At 42.6% G+C, this 20,792-nt stretch overlaps 1 protein-coding gene across 7 annotated transcripts; it reads left to right on the forward strand.

Annotated features, from left to right (window-relative positions):
• slc38a10 (solute carrier family 38 member 10) lies at positions 1 to 19,615 on the forward strand. Of its 7 annotated transcripts, none has more exons than XM_027010425.3 (18): positions 2 to 176; positions 353 to 641; positions 995 to 1,112; positions 1,267 to 1,312; positions 1,425 to 1,518; positions 1,869 to 2,012; positions 4,176 to 4,300; positions 6,992 to 7,094; positions 8,320 to 8,502; positions 9,827 to 9,938; positions 10,768 to 10,874; positions 12,090 to 12,243; positions 13,782 to 13,979; positions 14,182 to 14,583; positions 14,750 to 14,869; positions 16,112 to 16,132; positions 16,673 to 16,837; positions 17,214 to 19,615. In XM_027010425.3, exons 2-18 carry the CDS (start codon positions 552 to 554, stop codon positions 18,317 to 18,319), a joined length of 3,288 nt encoding a protein of 1,095 aa, XP_026866226.2. In that variant the 5' UTR covers positions 2 to 176; positions 353 to 551; the 3' UTR covers positions 18,320 to 19,615. The 7 variants fall into 7 exon arrangements, with proteins under 7 accessions (XP_026866233.2, XP_026866226.2, XP_026866231.2 ...); XM_027010430.3 differs by having other exon boundaries at positions 532 to 641; XM_027010426.3 differs by having other exon boundaries at positions 3 to 165.
• Positions 19,616 to 20,792: the final 1,177 nt, after the last annotated feature.

Raw genomic sequence — 20,792 nt, forward strand, 5'->3', positions numbered from 1 at the left:
GTGTGTACTTCCTGGTTACGCATTAAGGAAATATTCTATTTTGACACCGAAACGTGTTTCTTTCTAATATGATTCTACTGTAAGTAGCAGCAGTGTTAATTATTGAGGGGTTCTTAAAAATAAGCTCTCCTGATGGTGACATAGAATTCATTATCGGAGGTGAAGGTGAGGACGTGGTACGTACCCAGACTTTATTAGTGCGCATACTATACAAGCCAGCTAGCGCTGACGTTTGTTGGCTCGTCTGGTTGTAAATTTAAAATTCAGACATACTCGATAGAAATTTGAATGGCTACAGATATGACACATTCTACACAATGTCAGTTTGTTACATCCTGCCTTTAAATTGTAGTTGCCTGTGTGCTAACGTTCCTCGCCTCCTGTGTTCACCGAGCGCCACGTCACAAACTTATGAAGGGGACCAAACAGCAATAGAGGGACTGTACTGGCTGGACTATATACCTCATCTAAATTAAACACGTACCGTTTTCCCTTATACCTGCGGATTTCCCTTAAACCTTCGGATAACAGTTGTTTCTCGGAGAGCGAAAATGACGTCGTCCAACTGGGGTCTAATAATGAATGTTGTCAACAGCATTGTCGGGGTCAGTGTGCTGACTATGCCTTTCTGCTTTAAACAGGTAAACAGCCTTTCGAGAGTGCATAGAAAATGTACTTTCTACAGTCTTGCAAAGCTATTCCATGTTGGAATCTATATACTCTGTAAACACTTTACCCACCATGAATGTTCCTGGAACAAATGAGTGTTTCTCAGAAAGAAACTTATTCTCTCTAATTATGCATGTGTAAGGAATGGCAATCTTTCATTCAGTCTTTCCTATTTGTCTTGCTTTGCACCTAGATTAATTGGTGTTTGTACTAAATTCTCTTTATTGTTGTATTATTAGGTAACCCGATCATCCACATTAATTGACAATATTTATATAAATATATTTACCGTTCTTATCCGGTTTTCTTTTTGTTTTTCATGTAGTGTGGTATTGTATTAGGCAGTCTGTTGCTTTTCTTCTGCTCATGGATGACCCATCAGTCCTGTATGTTCCTGGTCCACACGGCCAGTAACACCAAACGCCGGACTTACGCTGGTCTGGGTGAGAATGACTAACAAAATATTGACCTTTTAAAAGTGACATTTGGTAAGATGATTCTGTTGGTGTGTTTGGGTTCAAGTAGTGTAGTTAAGCGTATTTGCACTTATTTACACAGCTACGTGTAGAGTAAATACTTTTTTTTCTTTTTCTGCAGCTTTTCATGCTTTTGGTAAACCAGGGAAGGCACTTGTGGAACTGAGGTAAGATATATCCCCTTGGGTTAAGTTATTATGTTACTTTTTCCATCAAACCTTTTTGATGGAGCCTTAACTTATCCATTCTCTCTTTGTCTCCCTGTTTCTATTTCTTTAGTATGATAGGTCTAATGCTAGGAACATGTATTGCATTCTATGTGGTCATTGCAGACCTGGGATCCAACTTCTTTGCCCAGCTACTAGGTCTACAGGTAACCAGTATCTCTCCTTCATATACCATTGGCTAACTTGGTATCAGATAACTCCCTGTAACCCCCAGTTACATCCTGACATATTAACATGGACACTTGTTAGATGCCCTATGAAGCCATACTGACCATTATACTATGCTGTGAATCGGTTCTCTTGAGGGTCTGCCAATCAAAAATAAATGTGGCTTATCTTCAGAATGTGCTATGCTGCACAGATTTCATGAAGCCATGAAAAGAATTTTCCTGACCAAAGTACAGATCGACTTGGCAGTCTGTGTTCATGTAAGGAGCATCATAACTGGAAAACTGGAACAATGGTGTACCACATTTGTTCATTCTCCCATGCCCAGGTGACAGGTAGTTTCCGTGTTGTGTTGCTGATTGCTGTGTCACTATTCATCGTGCTCCCTCTGAGCCTGCAGAGGAACATGTTGGCATCTCTCCAGTCCTTCTCTGCAATGGCGCTGATCTTCTACACGCTCTTTATGTTCACGGTGAGTGGCCTGCAGGGAAAATTACACTGTATGTGGAGCATTTATTAAGTGTTTGGTGTCTAGGGGGCATTGGATCGTTTATATTGATATGAGAACTGTCATGTTATTTAAATCCTTTTAAAGGAAAATTTTAATGTTTCTTAAATGTATCTCCACATAAAGCATACATCACAATTGGGTAATGTGAAAGGAGACTTCACTGGCCAATTCTAAATAACACAGTATTAAGCATAGTGGCAGGTGCAGAGTTTTGATTCTGTCTGATCTTTACTATCCCTCTCATTCTCCCTGAATGGTTCCATCCTATGGTCCAATGTGTGTTAAATTTATGCATCTGGTGTGTTTCCTAAGTTAAGTTATGGCTGCTGCTGATGAGACAAGTCTGCCCAGTCATGGAAGTAAACATTTAACACAGGTTCTAAAGCTTGGCACTACCTTTATACCTTTATATCACTTATGCAGTCTTGCCCAGCATACCAGTATTCTCAGCTACATACTTTGGAATCGCTCTAGCCATTTCCTGATCCAGTCTATTCATAGAAAAATATGTGCACTTCTTTAACAACAGTAGTTACTTCAAAACACAGATCACCTTCAACTGAAATCATAGGATGTCCTTATGCCTTGAGGGACCTGATGCCACTTTTACTCTGACTCCCCCTCAAACACCCAAAACTGCAAAAACATTAAGCATATCAGTGCAAGTCCTTTAATATTCAGTAAGTAAATCCATCACAAGATAATGAATTTTTCTACATCACAGCTAATACATTTAATGTAATCTCTTTTGCATAAATGCCTTATAATTCAGTCTTGATAATGGGTTTAAATTTGCTGCAATGTGCCCTAGCAGTGCTGCCAGTTTCAGTAACAGTGCTGCTACAACTCTATTTTAACAAAGTTGTATTTGATACCTATATATATAAAAATACCTAACATACCTATATAAAAATAACACTTTTACATCCTGGAAATAACTTCCACGTAATAATATTATTGGTATGTTTGAAAAATACATTTTATTGCCTAGTTTCAAAATATGACAGTAGCTGCTTCGTAATGTGTAGACATTTAAGCTAGCTTCCAGGGGCAGGATCCCATTCAGACCTTGTCGGTCTGGCCTTTAACCCTCTAACCATAACATCTTCCCTTTGCCCCCTTTCTGAACGGCTTCAATCCCCTTCATGCTCCCTGACGTTCGCTGTCTCGGCTGCTTCTAGATAGTCTTGTCTTCCCTGCGTTACGGCATTATCAGTGGGTCATGGGTGGAGAGAGTGCACCTGTGGCGCATCAGGGGTGTCGTGCAGTGTCTGCCCATTATCGCCACTACGTTCTGCTGCCACCCGTAAGTAGTCAACACCCTGGGCTGGATCGCGATTCCGTCATTGACTCAACCTGATCACTGCATTACCTCCCTCAGGCACGCCCCCTCCCAAACAAGTCTCTGTGATTATAGTTTGTGCACGCGCATGCGCGTGTGCGTGCACGCGCGCGTGTGTGCGCGTGTGTGCGTGCGTGCGCGTGCGTGCGTGCGCGTGCGTGCGTGCGCGTGCGTGTGTGTGTGTGTGTGTGTGTGTGTGTGTGTGTGTGTGAGATATTCAGCTCATTGTCACTCCCTGTCATCAAAGTGGATTTGACTATGGCTTATAGACAGGGCTCATGGTTCAGAAGGTATACTGGATTCTTAAGGGAAAGTGATTACATACTGCATATGTTTTGTCCTTCATGTCTTCCAACGTTTTTGTTCACTTCCTTCAGTTCATCTTATTTTTCCCGTCATGTTCTAGAGAGGCTGATTTTATTTTCCATGTGTTTATCAGGTGGTAAGCAAAATAACCAAAAGGCTTCATGGTATGTTACAAGTATTAAGGCTTGCATTCTTGTTCATCTTAGCAAATCCACAGTTGACTGCCAGTAGATGAAGCCCACAAGTACAGGTGCATTGATTTCGTCAACCATGGGGAGTTGAAACTGAAAGTCCGTAGTGGTAATGTGGCTGTAATTCCAATAGCCTGCTGTTTCCTTTGGCTTTTCTTTTTGTGAGTCTCTTTTCTTGCCACTGGCCTGAGCGATGGCCTGGTTGAAGGCTCTCACCTTCCTCTCTCCATCTTGACTTCTCTAGTGGGATGTGCTGTAACCCTGCTGCTCTCCCCTCCACTACAGATCGTGCTCTCCTCCTTCAAACACGGTCTCCTCACTGGCCTGTGGCTCAGCAGAGTCATTTACGTACGCTGGGACGGCGTCTTTCGCTGCATCCCTATCTGTGGCATGGCATTCGCCTGTCAGTCGTAAGTACTCCCCTCCCCCCCTCTTTCTTCCTGTGTCCTTGTTTTGATAGTCAGGGTGTTATTGCTTCAAGCAGAGGTTTGGGTAAGCAGAAATGGGTGGTTAGCAATGACGGGGCTCCCTTTTCCTCCTGCAAAAATTCGTTTGGGAGTATATGGTTGTGGTATGAATCAGGAAGCTTGGGGTTGTTGATGTGGCAAGCATTTGCCCCGAGAAAATGGACCTCAGCTGCTAGCTGTCACCATTCTAAACTCCAATCGGCCAGATTTTTGCCTTTGTCTGTGCTTTGTTTGTTGGATTCTGCTGTGGCACTAATAGTACTAACTTTCTTGTTGCAATATATAGTTTTTCTTATGCTGTCTGCATTCATAAAAGACTTCACAGAATATTTTTTATATATACACAAGCAGTGTAGATTTGTGGATTGTGTTGTAAAGAAAATGATCATATTTTGAAAGGGTTTTCTTTTTCATTAATATCAAGTATCTGAATAGATGTTCGCTTTGTTAGGATAATTTTAATATCTGTCTACTTGCCTCTTTTATAATTCAGTTCTAGAATGGGCAAGTTACTGGCAGTTACTGCAGTGTTTTGGTTTTAATGCTTTTGTAAGATGTTAGCTAATTAAGTCAACTGCACCATTCTGACCTAATCTTGTTATTAGTGTCAGACACAGCAGCTTTTGTTGGGGTGAAATTTGTGACCGTGGATGTGAGGTCATCAAGGTTGGTAGAAATTGGCATCATTAAGATCTTCATCAAGATCTTTGGCACTTTCTGGTTAAATCTCCTTCATATGGCATTGTGACTTCAGACTTCATCTTAAGCTAAGGATGTTTTAGTCTGAATATATGCATTGTTATTGAGGAGATAGTAACTCTCTTTTGAAACGCCAAGTGGTCATTCTCCATTTGTTTGTCCATTCATTTCTCAACCCCATTCTCCATCTGCATGTTCTCTCAGTGAGCTTTCCTCTGTCAACACAACACAACACAAGTGTGTGTGTGTGTGTGTGTGTGTGTGTGTGTGTGTGTGTGTGTGTGTGAGAGGTTGAGAGCGAGTGTTTGGGTGGAGGAAGTGTAAATGGTGGATTACAGTTTTAACGGGTACAGTGATGAGGTAATGTTGCTCTTGTGGCTGACTGTTACCTTCTCTGCACACACATTTTTTTTTTCTCTCTCTCTCTCACACACGCACACACACACACACAAACTAACTAACACTCACTCAGAGGGTGATGAGTGATGCTTGGCTCTGGCTCTCTGGACAGTGGTCAGAAAGTGTGACACATGATGCCACTTATGCCAAATCATTAAAGGAGAGGTGAGCCTTCCCATCTGAGGACACTTGACTCCTGATCTGACCACAAAACAGCCTTTCACCACCTCCTCATTTACTTCCAGTTACTATATGCCACATAGCATGTAAATGAGCAAATGTTTGCAAACTTGTTTTCTAGTGAAATAAATTATTTTGTCACTTAGTTGGATTGTAGTGGATCATATAAAGACCAGAATAGAAATGCAGAGGTGAACTGACTTTATGTAAGGCATCACTGAAATGCAGGTTTTAATACTATGAGGTATTGTCTTAGAGTGCAGACATTATGCTTGATTTGTAATTGCCACTGTAATTAGTCAACACCATTATTTTATTTCTGTCATAAAATTGTCATGATGGGTTATGTAAAACCTTCAAACACTTTTCATAGCAGGTGTCATGATCATTTTAATAGTACCACAAACTAATTAATTATAATGATGTTGACACTACTTTTTCATATAATGTAGACGCTTATTAGCACTTGTTCAGTGGTATGAAATCATTGCTTAAATGCACATGCCCACTCTGCACCCAGTAATTGTGTAACAGGAGGGTTTACTAGGTCATACTCCAGGTCTCATAAGAGACACTATGAGACTGAATGCTGTGCTTGTATCATGGCTGTAAAAGCTATTGATTGTCAGTACCGCTCACTGGAAGCGAGTCTCGTCTGTCTCCTCCCTTCCCTGGTTTTTATTGCAAGTGGGCTCCAGCACTGAGATTGGTTGGCCTTTGGCCAGGCTTTGGCTAAAAAGCACATAACACAGTGCTGTATATTCCAATAAAATAGAGAATGGGCTCAGACTGTCTGAGAGAGCAGTGAGTGGGGGAGAGTAAGAGAGCCCAAACAAAAGCCAAGGATGGCAACAAACTTTTATAACGTTCTAAAATCTGACTAGCACTCATTGCTAATATATAGCCACTGTAAATCTTCCATTTAATCTTTTATTGGTTGTCCTGATGACACACATGGATTTTTTTGTTTTGGTCTTGTTTATAATATTTGTTCTCAGGTAGCCTCTTCCACTGTTCTCTCCATTCCTCTGTTTTTTTCCTTCTGCTCATCTGAAAAAAAAGCTTTTCTGTCTAATTCCTGCTTTGCTTCTTCTCTTGCAATGTTTGTGTTCACCCAAATACTCAAGCTTCCAGTTCAGAATTACATATTACATAGTGATTTGGCCTCAGCTTCATTTTTGTGACTGTATGTAAAAACAGTCTGTAAAACATTTCTGTGACAATTTTATGTAATTCTTAATTAATGTTATAAATGACCTTTTCATGTAATGACTTGCTGTAAGACAGTTCTGTAGTGTTCGAGAGGGGGTGTGTGGAGCTTGTTGTGGACAGTATAAAAGCTCCTCTCTTCTATAGGCAGGTGCTGCCTACGTATGATAGCCTGGATGAGCCCTCAGTCAAGAGAATGAGCACCATCTTCACCTCTTCACTCAATGTTGTCACTACCTTTTACATCACTGTAAGTATATGTGTGTGTGCGCACGTGTGTGTGCGCGCGCAAGGGGAAGACATTGATATTCCTTATATGAATTATTTTAAAGATTAACATTAAGTAGATCAGAATAATTAGACTAAATAGTTCAGTATTCATTTAAATCATATTTCTTATTTATCACTGAAATCAAACACTGGGGCCTGTTTAGGAATCAAACTGAATATGCACATAGTTTCTCTGTCTCTGCTAAGGCTTCAATAACAGTGAGTGCTTAGACAGAGGAGAGGCAAGTGCTCACCGCATCCTGCGAATTCCATCTAGTCCACAGGCGATTTCTCTTCTCTGGCCAAGTGTTGCAGCTCTGTGGCACACAGTGATACCCTGTAGCTCTCTTTCAGTGTAACCCGACACGAATGGGTGGACTGAGGATGACTGGACCAGTCTGAATGGCCCTCTCTCTCACCCCATAAACATCAACCCACTTCATCAGTCTCAGACGCCAGCCTCCTTCAGTCCTCCGTAAATATTTCCAGTAGAGCTGCACGTGGAATGCTATTTAACACGCCATCTGATTGTTCTTTACCCCATTCTTCACTCCACACAGCAACGCGTATAGGTTACCTTGAGAGCTAATAGTGCTTTCATGTGTTTTTCAGCTGTTCCTGCATTCCCACTTTTGCATTTCTTAGCTTTCACTCTATGTCCCTGAACAAATGTAGGAGGTGGTGAGACTGGGGGGGGGGGGTGGCAGTGGGGGGAGGTCTCGAGGCTTCCTGTCTGCTGCCGTTCCTGGAGGAACCCTCTATCTGTATCTGCACTGAGATCAAGGCCGATTTGGAGAGGAGAGTCCTGCTGTTGTGTGTCTTTGCTGTGAGCGTTCAGGGGCAAATGGGATCAAAACAGCTTTGAAAAACACGTGTTCCCTGCAAAGTTCTGCACTATTGTTTCTTCAAATATACATGATATTGCACCATCGTAAGCAGTTGGGAGGTCATCAAAAAGGCATGGCAAGCTGATGATTGTGGGCGATTTGTGGCAGTTTTTATGAATACTGCCATTAAGATCTCAGTCTGTAACTGAACAAAGATTGATTTATTTATTTCTTTTGTTTATTTTTTAAGTATTAAGCATATGCATTTCACTGTCTGGTAGTCATTGACATGTGGTGTTGTTGCTGCTCTAATCCTCCTCCTGCTCTGTCTGACCCCTCTCTTTCCACTTCTGTTTTGCTTCCTTTCGTCTCCTACAGGTGGGCTTCTTTGGCTATGTGAGCTTCACTGACACCATTGATGGGAACGTGCTAATGAATTTCCCCTCAAACCTGGTGACGGAGATGATCCGAGTGGGCTTCATGATGTCTGTGGCAGTGGGCTTCCCCATGATGATTCTGCCCTGCAGACAGGCCATCAACACCATGTTGTTTGAGCAGCAGGTGAGCTTGGACTTGGTGCTTGACTTTCATACTGCCTGGATTGACTATGGCTACATGCACCAGCTGGCTACTCTGGGTAATCGAAGGGAAGCTTATTAGCCAAGTATTCACTTTTCTGCAGTCTGACATTCCAAGCTTATGGACACTGATTTTTTTTCCCTGAAATAGACACAGAGATGGGCATTAAACATATGTTGTCAAAAAGTAGCTTTACAGAAATCATATATAGATAGAATTCAGGTGCAAGTCCCTGTTGAGTAAGTAAGGAAGAAACTTTGAGAGGAACCAAGACTCCCAAGAGAAACCCATCCTTCTCTGGTCCACACCAGATGGCAAATTAAACACACAATGAGTAAAGTTGCTTTTGCTTTTAACTTATTATAATATGTATAAGAATATCTTGTAAGCAGTGGTCAAATAGATCAGGTGGGATGGCTGGTTTCACCTGAAGAGTTGGGGTTGGGAAATCAAGTCTCGTGCTTGTCTGAAACTATGGCGGTTGCATATGCTGAACCAAATAGTCCACTGCATGGGGGATCACCCCATGGTTACAGGTTAACATTTTGTCCAGTTTTGATTTTGTTTGAAGAACTCATTTGTAGATGGGATTAAAATATTAATTAATAGACATCTTAATATAATTTTGAGTAAAAAACAATGCAAAAGGGGTATTTTACAAGGGGGATGAGTTTGGGCATGGGAACATTTTAAGAAATATTTGGCAGGTGTACTCAAATTATTCAGTGAGAACCAATTAGTAGTGCTATTCAGAGTGTGCACAGTAAACAACTAAACAACTATCATTGTGTGATCACCTCTTCTCATCCCACCAATCCCAGTGTCCCATTACAAGCCAGGGTGGAGTCAGACCCCCGGCATTCGCAGCATGGTACCTCCCAGTGTGTGGCGCTTGGGGGAGGTGATGTAAGCTGTTAGGCAGAATCTACCAAACAGACATATTCGGGGGGGAACTAAAAGTGTGCGATTGATGACGAGATAAGGAGAGCTCCTCCATAAAGCTGCCAGGATGCTGGCTCTCAGTCTTCTCGCTACAATGCTGAATCAGCTGAGATGCCGGGTGGAGCAAGGATGAAGGCTCCGCCCTTCAGACACACTGGATGTTTTGGCCCTGTTGACAAAACAGTTACTTAATGAGTCATTCAGGAGCACGCTTTGTACCGAATCCGCTACCATCACGCATGTCACTTTAATGTCACGATATTTGTGTGGAATGTGGGGAAAGAATGTGGGGAAACCTTGGACACTTCAGTAAATCACACGTAGTCATGGGGAATCATGCTGTTTTCTCCGTGGTCTCTTACAGCAGAAGGATGGCACCTTTGCAGCAGGTGGGTACATGCCGCCTCTTCGCTTCAAGAGCATCACCCTGTGTATCGTCTTCGGGACCATGCTGGGCGGTATCCTCATCCCCAACGGTTAGTGAGCACACGTATGTTTTCATCTGCGTTTGTGCTTATCTGCTCATTTAAATTCCCATTCAAGGCCAGTTTGACCTTAATGACTATGTCACGTGCGCTGACGTCAAACTCCAGTTCACCCCATTCTTTAAAACTGCTCTCCATCAGATGCTCTGTCAGACCGTCTCCTCCCTCTCAGAATCGCTCATCCTTTATCAGTAAAGCGAGACAATAAAGAGGTGCATCTTTAGGGAGAGGATGGCCTATGTTTTATTCATACTCTGTGGAGATTCGCTATTGTTGGCATGGGTTCTGCTTGGCTCCGTGGACCCAATTAGCCTAATAGAGTGGGAGAGGGTGAGACACACAAAGGGGATTGAAGGGAGGCATAGCTCTGTCCTCCATGATGGCTCCACTACCCACCAGTGGAGCCACAAATTTGTAGCCACAAATCCAGCCATAGGGAAACAGACACCGCAGGGCATAAATTTGAGTGAAACAATATGGCTGCTCTTAGGATGAAAGATGCTCCATGGGCCCTGTGCCCAGACTGGTAGTGTGAGGGCAGCATGGAGAAAAGATGGTAAGAGGTTTGCAGAAGGAGTGATGAAAGCCTGGTACAGTGATTCAAGAGATCCGATTGGATGCTTTCCACATACTGGGGAGCAGTGATTAATAGTTTGCAGTGCAGGGTGTCATATTTCAAAAACACGTATTTGTTTGTGTTCAGCTGCAATTAGTGTTATTCTGATAATATAAGTGCTAATAGTAATGTGTGTTGCATTATATGCATGTTTTATGATGCATAATAAACATCTGTGTCTGTCTGTGTATATGTGTATTCCAGTGGAGACTATCTTGGGTCTAACTGGAGCCACTATGGGCAGCCTGATCTGTTTTATCTGCCCAGCTCTCATCTACAGGAAGATCATGAAGAACGGCCTTGCTGCACAGGTACTGCACACAAAGTAGCCCATCTATGCTTGAGTATTCATCTGTCTGAGAGTCCCTGTGAGCGATTACCTTTTGTATGTTGACTTCAGACTGGTCTAATGGCCCCTCTTACACTGTAATCCATCAGTACAGCTTCGACTGAAACTAAAAGCATTAGAGCATCAGTCTCCTGCACTACTCTGCTGGTACTGATGGAGCAAGACAGTTTGGTCCTTCAGTATTGTGCGTGTTCACATGGTTTGGACATTTCTGTATTTGCCATAGGGAGACATGAAGGCAATATAAAAGTAAATTGTATAGAGTCTCTGCAGGATATGTACTAAGAGAAATACACAGAAATTCTTTACACATGTGCGACATACAAACACATGGCAGATACTTTGAGTCTTTAATGTAGAATATCATTAGTATAGAGGTCCACACAGCTGTTGACGTCATGTGTGGCATGTGTTTGAGAGGGAGTTCATGCAGAGTCTGTCTTGTTTAGTGCCTTGAGCTCCTGCATCTCCTCCATCTTTAGCCTTAATTACTTGCACAGCAACAACAGACTGATGGCATAAACCTGACATGCAATATAGTTTGTGTTAAATAAATTGCACCACTTTAGACCGTTTGATTTGTCTATTTTTGCCAATTCACTGCATTTTGCATGAGAGGGTGCAGTCACCAAACACACGGTACCATGGAATTTGTTGTTCTTCATGCCGCCAAGCTGATGTTATAGTGCTGTGCCCTCAGGCGTCACATTCTATTTGCCATTGTGTTTGCCTCCACCAATGCCCATTCTCTTTGCCTAGCCAGTGGTGTCTGCCCAAAAGGATGGTAGTCCTAATTTAGGGAAGGCACAAAAGAGAATTAGCAATTGTTTTTTTTTTTTTTATTTATTCCTCCATAATGGCCACAGCAGATGTTTGGGTTGGCATGAGAGAGTAATGCCCCCCTGCCAGGATAGTGCCCCTTTTTCATGCCAAGTGGCCTGAAGCCTCTTATGCCACTAGTGCCAAAAGAATACTCAGAGATTCTGGGGATACTGTGATGGTTAGAGCCTTCTTTAATAGATTTCACCTCAGTTTGAATTGCTGTTAATGAACACAGTTGCAATCTCTGCCAGTATTTAGTGAGATGAATTCCATTGCCAAGGAATAGGAGGATAATACTTTTTAAAAATGTTAATATCGGGTTCCTCTTTATTTTTTCCCATCTGTCTGTGTGTAGCTAGTTCTGTGGGTCGGCCTCGGGATCCTACTGCTGAGCACCTTCACCACTCTGTCCATACCCAGTGAGCGCGCCCAGCCAGGGCCTCAGCCCGCTGCCTCTGGCAACGACAAAGTGGGTGGCTTTGCCGCGGTTGACCTGCCCAAACACCCTGGTACGTCAGCGCTGGGGGAGAACGGGCAGCAATGGGACAAAACTAGAGTGAGGGGAAACGGAGGCGAGAGAGGACTTAAAGTAAAATGGCAGGTGGAGAGGGTGGGACCAGCTCCAAAAGTAGGCCTTTGAGTGGTGCTGTGACCTGAATGATGCCCTTCAAACCTGAGCGCGCTCTGTCCCAGAGCAGCAGTGAGACGGCCGCTGGCGTTTTCCCGTTCAAGCTCCAGCCAGGGGAGAGGGGCGGGAGGGCGTCCAAATACAGGAGAGGGCAAAGGAAATGACGGAGGGACTCAAATTCCCCCCACTGTATAAAGGGCGAGGATCATAAAAAAAAGTGCACAAGGGCAGTTCAGACAGCTTTATATCCCAACAGCACCTTTCTTCTCTCTCTCTCTCTCTCTCTCTCATCTCCCTGACTGACACTGGCATTTATCACCAAGCGGACACCCACTTCCACACCTGTTTCCTGTTTACGGCGTGCTGGTAAGGGCAGCTGTGCGGAAACTCGGGACTTGGGGAGTGAGTGAGTGAGTGTGAATGGTGGAGTGAGCAGAAAAGCCTGCTGCCTACAGCCGTGTGGAGGTGTGTGTCTGCAAGCGCAGGACGGCACAGAGCCGTGTGGAGGTGTGTGTATACAGGAGCAGGACGGCACAGATCTTTACTTTCCTTTCACACTCTCACTTGCTCTTGTTCTTGCTGGCTGTCTTCCTTCTGTTGCTTTTATGTCTCTTGAGGTCATAATGGGTAAAATGGATTCCTTATGACAGCAGGTCGATCTTTTATTTTGTTCTAGCAAATGAAATGCAAATGTATTCATAAATTATCAAGAAGTTTTTGTTTATTTGATTAATTGAATTGTATGTCCAAATGAATTATGAATATACAGGCCATTATTCTATTGTCTATTTGGTTTTATGTATTTTAGTTTTAAACGTTGACCTGTTCAGAGATATTTCTATTCACATAAAATTTTTACACAGTATAATATTCAAATGATTTGAATGATTAGACCATATTTAAATAGATATATTTTTGGGGTAATACATTGACAACTCAGAATTTATTTTTGTAGAATATATATATATTTACATGTCTAAATCAAAACTCTTCAGTGATGTTGGTTATGTAAATCAAATTGAGCATAACACTCCACGCATTTTCAGCTATGAAAAAAGCCATAGCCCCAGGACAAAGGAAGATATAGTGTAAATATTCAAAGGCTCTTTTGCTCAGGACAAAAGGCAAGGTTATATGGAAAGCACTATGCATCCATCTATCTGTTATCTCCAATAGAATTCCAAATGCACAGCCTCTTTGCTGTGGTCCCCCGTACTCTGCTGCCCTCTGCTGCTCAGTGTTAAGAGTATGTCTGAATTCAGCATGGAGGGGTTGTAGACCGACTGTAAAAAGATAAATACGTAGGCTGACCTATACTTGAGTTTCAGGTGTCTGATAAGGCATGTGTTTTAAATAAAACCTTTCAACCTATTGCATAGATTATAACTTTTCATTGCCAACTGTGTTCTCTGGGTTCAGCTCAAGAAAGCCCAGTAGCCCCAGTGCCTGCAGAAGGACTGGAGAAGCCAAAACCTGCTGTGGAGCAGGTCCTTCCTCCAGGCCAGGTGGTGGTGCCTGGGGAAAAGGCCCCAGCTGATCCTCCACAGATAATAGGACCTGTGGAAGTGCCTGAGAGGAAGAAGAAGGAGGAAGCACAACTGAACCGCCCCGAAGCAGGTAACAAGATGCAATTTAAATCAAAACACTGTGTGTATAGATGTTTAGTATCTGCTTGGGGAACATTTTCTTACTGCAGCATATGTTATACTGTATAGTGCTTGTGATTCTTTTGTTCTGTGGTTCTGTTGTCTTTTGTTATTGTCTCTAAGTGCAGAATGACTGACTGTGTCTGGGCTCACCATCTCTGTCTCCTTTCCAGGAGTCGCAGTGCCTGATGGAGAGGCCCATCGCCATGAGCCTCCTATCCCTCATGATGAAGTTCATATAGAGGAGCGCAAGAACCAGCAGGAGCTTGATGAAGAAAAGAACCAGCCTGCCAAAAATGAAGAGAATGAGCTGGCCAATCAGGAGGTGGGGCTGGTACCAGAGGTAGCCCAAGACATCGTGAAGCAGGAGGCGGGGCCTAAAAAGCAGGAAGGTGTCGAGAATGTGGCCAGTGAGGTTCAGATGAACTTAGGTGACCTGAAGCAGCCCCAGCCAGTGGTGTTGGTGCATAAGGATGGAGAACAGCCTTTAGTAAAGGGGCAGCAGGCTGAGGATGGAGCAGCTGGTGAAAAGGAGGAGAGAATTGAAAAGGCAGCTGATCCTGGGGAAGGGAAGCGTGAGTATCGCTGAGTACATTGCACACTTATCAAGTCTGTCTATCAAGAAATGTTGGTATACACTGTTAGCAAGCATGTATCAGTCACCTGAGGAGATGGCTTAAGCACTCAGGGTTTGACATGCGGGTTTTAACTTCTGCACACCCTTACCGACTCTCTGGACAGAGGCTGAAGCAGTGGCCCCTCTGCCTGAGGCAGGGGATGGGGCTCCTGTTCCAGAGAATAAAGACGAAAAGAGCCAAGATGGGAAGGAGCTCAAGGACGGTGATGGAGACAAGATGGAAGGTAAATTCCTTCAATCCATCTGAGAGCTCAGTAGACTCAGGAGACAGAGGCATGACCATATACTGTAACACACACAGACTTAGATAATCTCCTCTAAAACGCACTACTGTGCCTAAGAACAGGAACAGCCTGGAACAACAGGTGCTAATATAACTGCTATTTATGTATGAAGTGGCTTCTAAATGTTTATTAAGCAGAAGGTTCTATATAAATGTATTGTTTCATTTAAATGTATTCAGGCAAAATGATAGCTTTGATTGGTATCACAAGAACTGAAAGACAATGTAGTCATCTTTGTGCTACAGTGAGCACAGCTGTGCTCTCTCTCTCTCTCTCTCTCTCTGTGGGTTTGGGGGGGGGGGTGAGAGAGAGCGAGAGAGACTCACTAAGTAAATGTGTCTCTCTGTATTTGACTTTCATATGACTTTACAGTAGAAAACTTGCCAGGGTCTGATGGAGCTTTTTGTGTTTCAAAAAAGGAATGATCAAAAATGGGGAAAAAAAGACTATATTCTGAGTAACTCCCAGTAATGTGTTTTCCTGTGTAAGAGCGAGAGTGATGAGTAATCAAGTATTGGGGGGCATATTGATATCGAGCTCATCATTCTCATGTTTGAGCTTTGTTCAGAATGTATTTGTTCTTCTTTGTCTGGTGTCTCCTCAATGAGAAAAGGCTGCCTCACTGTTTTAAAATAGGAGAAGGAACACACCAAGATGAACAAGTTTGTCCTCACACGCACAATTCTCTATCCTTTATAGTAGGCCCTCATCAAACATTTTAGAACCAGAGTTCTCATAGCAAGTTTCAGAACCAGAGTTCCAGAAAACCTTTCAGAGTTCAGAACTTGGCCATGATTCCTAAGTAGTACTGTGTTTGGGGGGTGGGGGGGAATTGGAAACATCCATGTAAGACTCCACTTGTTTTGAGCTAAGATTTATACAGCACAGGAGATTGCTGACTTATCCTGCGTTCGTCAGCAAGTATTTGTCTTTCTTTACTTTGCTTTTTCTGCACTTCATTCTCCAAATGATTCATGCTGTTTCCTCAAGTCTCTGCAAATGGACCATGCATCACAGTATTTTGCATTTATTCTGATGAAATATGAAAAATCTTTGAATTGCTTCTGTCTCTTGCTTGCCTTGTTCATGTGGATTAAGGCACTCTTAAGGCCCTCTGTGCTCTGTCTGTTCTTCTGTCTGTCTTGCTCCACTGCTCTCTTGTGCCATGGACTCCTGCCACAGTGATTAAAAAGATAGTTGCAGGTATGAGTCGTTTTTTTTTTCTTTTTCTTTCTTTCTTCTTTTTTTTCACAGACCGCACTAATCTAATAGTAATTGTTTGTTTCTTTTCCCTCTGATCTCTAACAAAATTATGCTAGTAACACTCAACCCAAGACCCCTGTAGTAGATATTACTACATCCCTGTCTGTTCCTTCTACTACTTGTTTGGTATCCCTCCAGATCCATAGTAGGAAACATGAGATCGGTGTTTCAAACAACGCCCATGATCTTCATGTGTTGTTTTCTATTGTTAAAGCAAGAACATCAGTTGACAACATTTTAACTACTACTTAATAAAGAAAATAAATCCAGATTTTCCATGGATCAGAGTTAAGATGATTTACAATGACAGACATGGAAAGCCTCAAGTTACTTACACTGTACTATAAATGTGTTGTAGAAAGAACTAGAATATTTTGTTTTATCCAGTGAATCATCTAAAGAATCTGCAGTTGGCAGTACCAGTAGTGGTCTATAAATGCTGGGCTCTGATGACTAGAGAATTTTAAATGTTTTACTTAGAGGGTGTGCTGGACCATGCCATGCTGCTACAAGTGATCAAAGAGCAACAAGAGCAGCAAAAGAGGCTGCTGGACCAGCAGGAGAAGCTACTGGCTGTCATTGAGGAACAACACAAAGAGATCCATCAGAAGAAGGGGGAAGAGGAGGACTCAAAGGCTGTAGGAGGTCAGTGTAAGGTCTCGAGCACTGAGGCAGCTGGTTTTCTGGTTTGTTAAAAGTTTAAAAAATATAGTTAAAGGGACTTCAACCAACCACAGATGAGATGCCACATTCAAGGCCTTGAGGGTAGACCATGTGTTCAACCTAAAGTTTTTGCTATGGTGGAATGAGTGTTTCACCTTTGTCTTGAGCAGTGTTTGTTAAAAGTTTCAGTCATACTCTTCTCTTGAATATCTGCTTAACTGAAGTGAACATCTACTAAAAAGGATGAAACGCATCATATAGGTTTGTGAGTGTAAAATATATACTCTTAAAAGTGATTTGACGGTGTAAGTGGATATGATATAGTAAGCCATCTGTTGTCGTCATCTCCCGTTTTCAGCTGAGGTTGAAGCAGACTTAGGCAAGGGGGTCCAGCAAGAGCCTGAAGTAGCTGATGGAGCAGGAAATGTGAGGGCTCTAGACCAGGACCTGGAGCACCAACAGGATCCTGCACATGGAGCACTTGCAGCTGAGGCCAAAGAGCAGCAAGCGAAAGATCCCGTCGTAGTCCATGCTGGGAAGAATGCAGCGGAGGCGGAGAATGCTGCTCAACACATGGCAGCACAAGATGGAGGCATGGAGAATCAACAACAAAAGAATCAGCCTCCCCAGATAGTGCATGATGGGGTCCCAAAAGAAGTGTTCCCCAAAGATGAAGTAAAAGAGGTGGGCGCTAGAGGGGTACCCCTGCGCAACCATGAGCCCAAGCCTCTCGGAGACAAACCAGCAAAGCTCAAAGACAACATGCAGCAGTTGGAGCCAGAAGTGATTGCAGAGGAGGAGAAGAGAGTTAAACAGAGGCTAGCCCAGCTGGAAGCAGAAAATGAGAGGATAGAGAAGGACAAGATGGAGAAGGAGAGAATTGAGAAAGAGGTGCAGGCCAGGGTCGAGAAAGAACGAAAGGAGAGGGAGAGGAAGGAGAAGCTTGCTCGGGAGCAGGAGCTGGAACGAGTCCGCCAAGAGAAAGAACGGTTGGAGAAGGAGAGGCTGGAAGCAGAGAGGCTGAAGAGAGAGAAAGAGGAGACTGATAATGAGCTGATGGTGCGAGCTGAGAGGGAACAGATGTTACAGGAGAAGGAGGAGAGGCTGGCCCAGCTGCAGCAGATCATTGACAAGCGCGACAGCAGGAAGGAGGAGGTTGGCGCTAAAGAGGGTCACGTGCCTAAACCTCTGAATAAAGGAGGCAGGGACTTGAAGGAGGACGTGTTTGTTCAAGGGCAGGAGATGAAAAAAGATGACAAGAAGAGCAGAGAGGAGGGAGATATGGACCTGAGGAGGAGGCGCAGGGCCCTGGGGGCTGAGGCGAGGGGGGTTCCTGGTCTTGAGCCCTTTTTGGGGCTAGAGGGATCAGACCTCCATGCAGCCCTGGAGGGTCAGCTACTGGCTGGAGCTGTGGTCCACTCCCGCCAGATCAAACGGACTCCCCTGAGCCAAAATGCAGAATAGCAGGTTTCAGCAAGTGAAGGTTTCAGCACACAGAATCATATATGCACACACTTCCACGGTTCATTTTTTGTGGCTGAGACGAAGGACCTCTCTCCATATTCCCATATTGCTATATTTTTCCATGTTTCACACATATGCAGAATCTTCTGTCAACAGAAGGATGGTCAATTATACCAGAAGAGCTATTTTCAGTGAAGCTTTCCTACTAAACGTTAGGCAGTGGTGGAATATACTTGAGTAGAATTTCAGAACTTTACTGTAGCAGTTTTGCATTTGGCAACTACAGTTACTTTTCCACATCTTGTTTTTACAGTATAGTCTATGATGCACATTACTTTTCAGGGAAATTAAAAACCAAAACCAACAAGAACATTTGACATACTGAAACTAACCATCATAAAAATACTGAGAATTTTCTTCACATTGTCATTTGACTGATATAACTGTCATGACAGACATAACTCCTTATATATAGAATATATACAAATACACAACATACCATGCCATACTATGTTATATTATGGTACAGGTTTCCTTGAAATTAATTATAGCAACTTAAACTGAACATGCTGAATTGACCAAGATCAGCTTTGAATCATAAAAGCTGAGCATTCAAGTAAACCCTCTAGTAAATATTTTACATTTGATGTTTAAGTCTGGAAAATGCATTTTAAATTTGATGCTTGAAAATACTTGTACATTGAACGTTTAACTTGGGTGGGCTCTTCCACTTTTGTACTTTTCCTACTAGAACATGTCTGTCTCCAGTGAAGGGTTGTAGTTCATTACACCACTGCAAGTAGGCTCGATCTGCAAAACCATCCAATACAAATCCACTTCTCACCCTCTCTTCTCTAGAGGAGCAGATTTCCTATAACGCTGGTAGATGTCCCATCCCTGCACTCAGCTGAAGGAGCTTCAGGGTCTACACTATTCTCTCCTCCCTCTGCTTAGTGGTCAGCCACACCTTTAGAAGAAAGCACATGTTCAAACTATATTTCTTTTCCCTCTAAAGATACAACTCTGTTACTATTACAGTATGTCCATGAGATCTTATGGATTTGTTGGACCTTAACTGCATTCTGGTATGTTCAGGTCAATTGAGTGTACTTCCACTGTCGGTCAGAAAAGAGTAAGGTGATCATTTTGCTTTGTAAAACTTTCTCTGAAGAGAGATGACTGTTTATACTTAAACCTGATTCTTGGACCAATCACCCTGGTTGCTATCTTTGCTATTCTTTAAATTAAATAGTTTTGTTTCTATTGTTATAAATAAACAATTACATATTCTTTCTACTCATTGCCATTGACCTCAGTCACATCAAAGACTTTATTTTGAAGACTCAGAAATGTCATATTTTTGTCCAGTACTGCCTCTTGTAGCTCTCCTTACAAATATGGTTGACAAATTATGGCCATTACTTTCCACACAAGTCAGGGTTTATTACTGAAAAGATAATTAGCCTATGTGAGGTGCATAGGTATGTACTTGAATCAGAGTTTATAAATGCTTTGAGCACTTTGTAAATGATCCTTTTGTGGTGGTAGAAACACCTGTAGCACCAGAAAAAAATTGTGAAATTTTTGTAGACCTAAACAGTTCTGTAATTTATTTTTCTCCTTTTCAGGGTGGCTTTGTATTTAGTATGAAAGCTTTCTGAACTGTCAAGAGTTTACCTTGTAACTAAAGAAATCATGTAACCACCCTTGTTCATACATAAAGCAGGTGAAATAAGTATTGAACACATCACCAATTTTCTAAGTAAATATATTTCTAAAAGTGCCCTTGACATCAAATTCTCACCAGATGTCAGTAACAATCCATCCAATCCATGCATGCAAAGAAATCAAACCATAGATGTCCATAAATTAAGTTGTGTAATAATGAGAAATGAAAAAGTATTGAACACGCTTACTGAAATTTAATACTTCACACAAAAGCCTTTGTTGGTGATGGCAGCTTCAAGACACCTCCTGTATGAAGAAACTAGTAGCATGCATTGCTCAGGTGTGATTTTGGCCCATTCTTCCACACAAACACTCTTCAAATCCTGAAGGTTCCGTGGGATACTCTGAGCTTTAGTTCCTTCCATAGGTGATTGGCTGGGCAATTCTAGCAGATTTCTTTTCTTTTTCTGAAACCAATTGAGAGTTTCCTTGGCTGTGTGTTTGGGATCATTGTCTTTCTGAAATGTCTGCCCTCATTTTATCATCATCATCATCATCATCCTGGTAGATGGCAGCAGATTATTATCAAGAATGTCTCCATACATTTGTCCATTCATCCTTCATTATATGAAGTGTGCCAGTGCCATATGCTGAAAAACAGCCCCACACCGTAATGTTCCCACCTCAAACTTTACTGTTGGTATGGTGTTTTTGGGGTGATATGCAGGGCCTTTTGACCTCCAAACATGGTGTGTATTATGGCATCCAAAGAGTTCAATTTTGGTCTCATCTGACCAAACTATAT

The sequence above is a fragment of the Electrophorus electricus genome, chromosome 15 (assembly GCF_041902795.1).
Source record: "Electrophorus electricus isolate QZ-2024a chromosome 15, ASM4190279v1, whole genome shotgun sequence".
Taxonomy (NCBI): Eukaryota; Metazoa; Chordata; class Actinopteri; order Gymnotiformes; family Gymnotidae; genus Electrophorus; species Electrophorus electricus.

Bases quoted from the DNA above. Each gene is read 5' to 3' on its own strand.
- slc38a10 (XM_027010432.3), top strand. From the start codon at position 552: ATGACGTCGTCCAACTGGGGTCTAATAATGAATGTTGTCAACAGCATT. The intron at 12,244-13,781 runs GTACGTCAGCGC...CTCTGGGTTCAG, and splicing joins TGACCTGCCCAAACACCCTG to CTCAAGAAAGCCCAGTAGCC. The intron at 13,980-14,181 runs GTAACAAGATGC...TCTCCTTTCCAG, and splicing joins ACTGAACCGCCCCGAAGCAG to GAGTCGCAGTGCCTGATGGA.